General features: G+C 40.1%; 1 protein-coding gene across 1 annotated transcript; it reads left to right on the top strand.

Moving 5' to 3' along the window:
* Nucleotides 1–3,050: 3,050 nt before the first annotated feature.
* Nucleotides 3,051–4,457, top strand: LOC115380789 (tripartite motif-containing protein 35-like). Its single transcript, XM_030081996.1, has one exon. The coding sequence runs from the start codon at nt 3,057–3,059 to the stop codon at nt 4,455–4,457; it is 1,401 nt and encodes a 466-aa protein (XP_029937856.1). The 5' UTR covers nt 3,051–3,056.
* Nucleotides 4,458–8,336: the final 3,879 nt, after the last annotated feature.

The following is an 8,336-nucleotide window of genomic DNA, read 5'->3' as shown; positions in this document are numbered from 1 at the left end:
CTAGCTGCTAAGCAAGCAGCATGTGTGCGCAGCCTAGATTGGAATTGACTGTGCTTTGGGTGCGCTAAGACAAAGAAAGAAGAAAATAAAAAGAAAATGATCATTATTCATTCATTTAGGCTCCTGCAGAACATAGCTATATCAAATCAAACAGCTCTTTCAGCTATATGAATTGCTTGTACGATCAAACTCTGATAGAGAGTTATAAGTAGCCTGTACTCTCATAATAACTACTTAGTAATGGATCCCTTTCCCACCTCGCAGCGCCCTCCGTACATCTGTGAATGCAGCTCTAGCCTTAGCAACACCGGCGGTGTAGTCAGGGAATATGGCAGTTCGCCTCCCTGTATTGTCTTTCGCAAACGTTTGGACTGATCTTTACATATATTTAGTTGTTTTTGGAAAAAAATATTGTTGATTATGCAGGAGCTCTGAACAATGCTTCCTACTCCATGTCCTGCTCACAAGCGCCCCCCTTTTTATGCTGTTCTGAGGGTCCTCCCAACTCCTGGGAGCCCACCATCTCTATTTCTTTATTCGATCTTATTTTGGCATCAAAAACAATTGTGTCAGCTTTTGATAACATCAGGCTCATATAAAAAATCTTGGAATCATGTCATAGCATAACAGAAACATTTTGGGCAAGATAAGGGTTAGATAAGACACAATTAAAAATAAACCTGACTTCAGCTGGATTTTTAAAAAGTATTTTTAACACACACACACAAACTTAAATCTATGATATTTCTTTGCAAGTTCTGATTGTTTTCTAATCATTGTAAGAAGTATTAACTTTTATTAGCTTATACAGTGTTGGTCTTCAGAGTTCAGAGTTACTTTCACAGTAGCCTATCAGCTGTGATGCGTGAAACGACACCGTGATCTACATTGAATACAAGGTTTCTTCTGCTACAGCAACATTTCTATTTTTTACTCTGTTCTATCGAAACATTATATTTGGTTGCTATGTTTATAGTAACAAAGATCCTGATGCATTTTTTCTTATTAATTTCATTTTACTTCTTGCCATATTCCACATTCACAAATACATATTTACAAAAAAAACCAACTCATTTTTTCTGTTCATGAAGGAAATGGACACGTGTTGATGATTTATTTCTTCCTCACAAAACAAAAAAGCTATCAAAACAATTAATGTATGCACTGTTTTCAGTGTATTTAAGTGAGTTTATTGTAATACACAATATGTAGTTTAGAAAGATGCTATATTCATAGATATTAAATTATTAACAACATTAATAACAAAGAAAATAAATCTATGTTGCCTTTAACTTAAATGTTAAGTTGGACTGCCTTGTTGTTTTGATGCTGCATACTTTTTACTGTTAGAGAAACAGAATTCACAAGTTCAGCCAATCATGACTCTCTACGCCTTTAAAGGTTTAAATATCAATGTGTGACAACAGGAATAAAACTGGAACAAGAATTTGATTACTTCTATTTATTTATAAATATTAATTTATAAACAACTCAAATAATTTATTGATTTTTTTTATCCACTCTTTTTTGTTTGTTTTGTTATTGTGCAACTAATCCTTTCTAAAGGCGATCTCATTTGTTAATTAACATTTGTTGGTGCAAGCTATTTTTCAGAACATTTTGAACAAATTATGTTGGTCAAGTGAAACCAGTGCCTGCATGAACACACCCACAGGCATTAGGGTGGACACTCCCACAGAGGTTAAATACCTGGACCTCACTCCACTGTCTTTGTCAGACTAGTGCGGACTAGAAAGACCGATGCGCATGAACTGATGAAGCCCCTTGGATAAGAGGCGAAACGTCTTCCTAAGACAAATACAAGTCCAGTTGCCTACGATTCAATTTTGCCCAAAGAGAACAATGACCTGGATAAATGAGAATATCCAGACATGCATCCATAGACATGAACAAATTATGGTTTTAAAACATGAACATGAGAAATGATTTGTAGTCACTTTTTAGCCTCAGAGAAAGAAAAGAGGAGCTGCAGAAAGGAGACTTCTCCACCACTGAAGTCCCAGGAAAACACGACTACAATATGACCACTGGCCTCACATGTTTCAACAGGAGCTTTTCAAGTGATTTCTGAGCAACACTGCCACCTACAGGAGAGGAAGCAGCACTGACAATGCACAGTCTCAAAGGTCAGTATGTATCAGATTAGTTAAGCTGGTTTCAGGTTTAGGGATGAAGTATTTCACCTGAGAGTAAAACTCAGTTGAGATTCAATATGTATCATTTTAATATTAAAAAATCATTACCACAATCAATATGAGACATTAGTGTGATCACAATGATCATAAAAGACCATTAATTAGGAAAACAAACTCCTCCAACACAAATCAAACTCTGAGGCTGATCAGACAACAACACCCAGAGAGCAACAAGAGTGAAGCTGTGAAACTGCTTCCTCATTTCTGACAGTAAACAGGTGAGAGTTTAGAAGACGTGCCCAGACAAAGCTCCGCAAACTCTGACTCAACTGACAAACCAGGAAAACACACACACAAACACACACACACACAAATACACACATAAACACACACACAAACACAAACAAACCGAGAGACAGACGACAAGATTCAGCTTCAGAGTTAAACCACGACTTCCACTGAGGGAGCAACTACAGGAGCGATACTGGGAACACTGGGAACACTGGGAACACTAGAAGTACTGGGAATACTGGACCTCCAACCTGCTGCTGACTCCTCACTGAACCGCAGTTTTAGAAAAGCCATGACTCAAAGTGACTCAGAAGTGACAGTAACTTTCACAAGGCATCTCACAAGGTATGTACAATATTTTATTTTCATTTTGTTGAATGTAATTTATTAGTGTGTCTTGTGTTTCCCACTGTTCTGTGTTGTTGACTACGTTTTCTATTTAAGTTGATTACAGCTGTGTGAGGCACGAAAGCTCAAGTCAAATTTCCCCTCAGGGACAATAAAATATATCTTATCTTAACTTTCCAGAACAGGGAGTGTTACCACGACTGACTGACTTCCTGTTTGATCCGTCTGCCTGGTGAGTTTTTCTCTTCACTCAGAGACAAAATGGCTTCCAGATTTGAGAAGGATCTCTGCTGTCCTGTCTGCCATGACGTCTTTAAAGATCCTGTGGTCCTGTCATGTAGCCACAGCTTCTGTAAAGCCTGTCTGCAGAGCTGGTGGACAGAGAAACCAACAAAAGACTGTCCAGTTTGTAAGAGAAGATCTTCAAGAAGTGAACCACCTTGTAACTTGGTGTTGAAGAACCTGTGTGAGGCCTTCTTACTGGAGAGAGACCAGAGAGCTTCAGCAGGGTCAGAGCTCCTCTGCAGTCTGCACTCTGAGAAACTCAGGCTCTTCTGTCTGGACCATCAGCAGCCAGTGTGTCTCGTCTGTCGAGATTCAAAGAAACACACCAACCACAAGTTCAGACCCATCGACGAAACTGCTCAGGATCACAGAGAAGAACTTCAGAAATCACTGAAGCCCTTACAGGAGAAACTGAAGGTCTTTAATAAAGTCAAAGGAAACTGTGATCAAACAGCAGAGCACATTAAGGTCCAGGCCCAACGCACAGAGAGGCAGATTAAGGAGGAGTTTAAGAAGCTTCACCAGTTTCTCCAAGAGGAAGAGGAGGCCAGGATCGGCGCTCTGAGGGAGGAAGAGGAGCAGAAGAGTCGGACGATGAAGGAGAAGACGGAGGCTCTGAGCAGAGAGATAGCAGCCCTTTCAGACACAATCAGAGCCACAGAGAAGGAGATGAGAGCTGAAGACGTCTCATTCCTGCACAACTACAAGGCTACAGTGGAGAGAGTCCAGCGCCCCCTGCTGGAGGATCCACAGCTGCTCTCAGGAGCTCTGATAGACGAGGCCAAACACCTGGGCAACCTGAGCTTCACCGTCTGGGACAAGATGAAGGAGGTGGTCTCCTACACTCCTGTGGTTCTGGACCCCAACACTGCTGATCCAGAACTCCTCCTGTCTGAAGATCTGACCAGTGTGAGACGACGACAGAGACAGAAACTTCCTGATAATCCAGAGAGATTTGACTGCTACTACGCTGTCCTGGGATCTGAGGGCTTCAACTCAGGGACTCACAGCTGGGATGTTGAGGTTGGAGACAGTGAACACTGGGTCCTGGGTGTGATAGAAGAATCTGTCCAGAGGAAGGGACTCATACGATCTGGATTATGGAGAATAGGGTTCTATAAAGGTAAATACTCAGCTCACTCCCTACCAGGTCCAGTAACTGATCTCCCAGTTCAGAAGAAGCTCCAGAGGATCAGAGTTCATCTGGACTGGAACAAAGGACAGCTGACATTCTCTGATCCTGATACTAACACACACATACACACCTTCACACACACTTTCACTGACAGGCTGTTTCCATACATTTACACCACAGAAAAACTCCCACTGAAGATTTTACCAGTGAAAGTCTCTGTGACTGTAGAACAGCACCGTTAGAAATAGATGACATCTAAACAACAAACAAACAAACTATATGTATATATAAAAAATAAAATATATATAATATATATATATATATATGTGGGTAGCCAAAAATTGTACTCATGTAAAAGTACTGTTACTTCAGAATAATATGACTCAAGTAGAAGTAAAAAGTAGTCATCCAAATAATTACTTGAGTAAGAGTAAAAAAGTATTGGTGGAAAATCTACTCAAGTACCGAGTAACTCTTGAGTAACGTCTTTATTTCTTAACACAAGCATTCAATCAGACAGACAACAATACAAAATAATTAATAAAATAATACAATTAAATTTATTAAATAAAAAATAGCTTAAATTAAAATAATCTTCAAGTAAAATAAATAATAAAAATAATAAATAAAAATAAAATAAATAAATAAAATGTGCCAGATATGAAATTCGAGCGGTTATCCGATAATTATCTGTAGGGGAGACTGGGGTAAGTTGAGCCAACAGGTAAGTTGAGCCACCCCCTGTTGCTAGGAAACGGTAAAAAATATTGATCATGTGACCAAATATTTAGGAGGAAGGCATCATTTCATGGAGTCTGTGAAGGTAAGAACCACATGGGTAAAGTGGTTAGACATTTATTTCCGAAAAACCATTTTTTACTCTTGAAAGTGAATTTAGTCTATCATCAGTTTCATGAGTATTGTGTTAAGACCAAAATAGATCATTTTAAATTTGTTTTATACATCAGTTGTGGTATCTATGAGCTCATATGAGGTCATAAACCTAGCATAAATGTGCACCATTTTAGCTGTGGGGACTAAAAAAGTCAAAATGGTAGCTCTGGGGTAAGTTGTGTCATGGTTACATTTGGCCAGGGGTAAGTTGAGCCGGTAGGGGTAAGTTGAACCACCGGCTCCTGCGTTCTGCGGTGCGTTCGGGGCCGAGGCCGGGGGGTCCGGGGGCATGGGGGAGTGCTGGAGGCCACAACTGCTGCCGTGGAGCCGAGGGCGAGGCATGGGCGCGCCACAGGACCCCGGAAAAAAGACTCGCAGACGCTCAGGCCGTTTTGACCCCTTAAGCCTTTATGAGGGTTAAATATTAAATCTCTAAAACTCCCCAGACCTCACAGAGTTGGTGGTACAGCAAGGAGGTCTGAGCAATTTGTGTTCCCCTGCAGCCTCGACAGGTGGAATATTGAGTGAAAGCCAGGGGCGGAGCTATGTGGTGGCCAATGGTGGCTGTGGCAACCAAATGTATTACATTCATATGTTCATAACTGACCTTACTGTCAGCAAGGACACCAAGAAACTAGTGTTCTAGTGTTTTCTTTCCAAAAACACAGCTGTTAATGTTCTCTTCCAAAGCGCACTTTAAGGCCTGTTAAAACAGCTGTTTATTGTACCTGTTGGATTGTGTTTAATAAATAAAAATACACATGAATGTGAAGAAGTGACTGTTATTTAGGGAGGGAGAAGGTGAGGGAGGGGTGGGATGGAGGTGGGGGGTGAGTAGGGATACGGCTCCACTTACCCCGCTCCTATGCTCAACTTACCCCATACACGGGGTAAGTTGTGCCACAAGACCACTTTTTTTGGACATGCTATATTATGGAAACAGTTATGTTTACACTCATTCTGTTTGTTTGAAGAGATGCACAACATCCTGAAATATATGCAGATATATTAGTTAGCGACAAAAATATGATTGCCTTGATGTAGTGATCCTAAATGTGAAAAATGGCTCATCTTACCCCAGTCTCCCCTATGCGCGGCACACCCGTTAGATCCGGCAGACCAGGTGCCGGCTGGCACCGACCGCAGCCCCGCACGGTGTGCACGGCCACCCGGTCCGGTCAGGTCAGGTCTGCCGGATCTGACAGGTGCCGCTCCGGCTGTCAGTTGGACCTTTCTGAAGGAGGAAGTTACCTCCGAAACTGTCAAGGTAAATAAACATCCCATGTCTGATTAAAAGGAACAAAACGTCTTTTAGTTAAAAGGAAGACATGACCCGCTGACCGTTGATTCTGCCATTTTCATTTGATTTGCTCCGACTGACTGAAAAACTGTAAACTCCCGTCCCACTCCCGCCGCTGAGATTGTGTATGGCAAACAAACATTGTGTGTGCGTGTGTGTGTGTGTGTGTGTGTTCGTGCGTGCGTGTGCGTGCGTGCGTGCGTGAGAGAATCATGGGGTGGGGGTGTAGGGGTTGGGGGCAGGGGGTGTTTTTAACATGTAAAGTACTTTGTGCTACATTTCATGTATGAAAAGTGCTCTATAAATAAAGTTTTGATTGATTGATTGATTGATATGGAAAAAAATAGAAATAGAAAATATAGAAAAAAATCAACGATTTCAAACAAAAGGGGGAAATGCATTGATATTAATCTGTTCTCACAACATTCAAATGAATTCACTCATTTTGCTTCAGCTCAAAGCTCTAATTTGTTCAAGTGAATTCTCTCAGTATTTAGCCCAGAGGTTTTCAAACTTTTTCATGTTCTGGACCCCCAAGTGGACTTTGAATAAACCAAAGACCTCCAGTTGAACTGATGTTGCCCTGTAGGGACCAGGGCCACACCTGAAGAAGAGATTTTGAATCTCAGTGAGTCTTCACCTGGTTAAATAAATGTTGAATTATATCAAGTTTTTTGCCCCATTTCAATCAATCATTATGATCACTGATTTGATGTTTAAATATATTGTTTATCATTATGAATGTTGTTTTTATTTGAAGTTGTTTTTTGGGGTGTTTATTTGCAAATTCTGATTTCTTTTATTTTTGCCAATTTTCTGGTAATTTTCTCTGTTTTTTCTAATTCTTAATTAATTTTCCTCAACATTAATGCTGTTTTTTCTTCAACAAGTTCACTTGATTCTTTCAAAAACATGGGGAAAATGTGATGTGTAAATTACCAAGAAATGACCGGAAAATTTACCAAAAATTACATATTTTGAAAAATGATGAGAAAACTTTTTTTTTTTTAAACTCTTCTTATAACTGGTTGGACTCCAGGTAAAAGTGGAGTCTGTCTTATCTGATGATGTGACGAGTTCAGTTGATTCAGTTGTTGTTCCACTTTCAGTTCAGCCTCACTTTGACTACACCTGTACTACATGGTGCAGTAGCGCCCCCAAGTGGATTAAACCTGAACTTCACACAGCTCAAACTGAACCAGTCAGGGTGGTGTTGATGGGAGTGGCTTTTTTGTTGTTGTTGTATTAGGATGTAACTGATTTTAAGGATGTATTGATGTTTTAAAATGTATTGATTTTATTGTAGCCTGTCAGTAAGGCTGTATTGATTATATCACTGTGTATGTGATGACACGGTACCGTGGTCATCGGTGACTTGTCTGCTTGTTTTTGTCCTCCTTGAAAAGAGGAACACAAAGGAAACAAGTCAGTAAGTCATCCTTTAGCTTTGTTGCGTTATATATTTGTTGCAGGGTATGGCATTTTATCTTTTATTTTAAATCAAATCAAAATCTGTGTAAAAATCCAAAAGCTGCACTGACACATAATGAGCACAGTAAGTTAGTAATAATACAATATTTCCCCACTCATAAACATGATTGTAAACTAGAGCTGCAACAATTAGTCAATGAATTGATTGGTCCAATGACACAAATCAATCAGCAATGCCACAGCCAGTGCTCCCATAAAAACACTGTATGATGCTGAGTCGGTGTGGGTCAACTGGAAAAATAAGGAGGAATATGGAGGAAAGGTTTGCCAATATGATCTCTGTTGTTTAATAGCTAAAGACAAAGTCAAATAAAAAAGTCCAATAAAACCAAAGCGAGGCTGCCTAGCAACAGTGGTCGCTCCCCACAACTACAGCAGGAAAATATTTTTAGGGATGTTTTCTGAAAAGTAGTGACTCTGACTCTTAGTCATTTGT

This window comes from Myripristis murdjan, chromosome 22 (genome assembly GCF_902150065.1).
Source record: "Myripristis murdjan chromosome 22, fMyrMur1.1, whole genome shotgun sequence".
NCBI lineage: Eukaryota > Metazoa > Chordata > Actinopteri > Holocentriformes > Holocentridae > Myripristis > Myripristis murdjan.
This window is presented reverse-complemented; position numbering and strand designations above follow the sequence as displayed.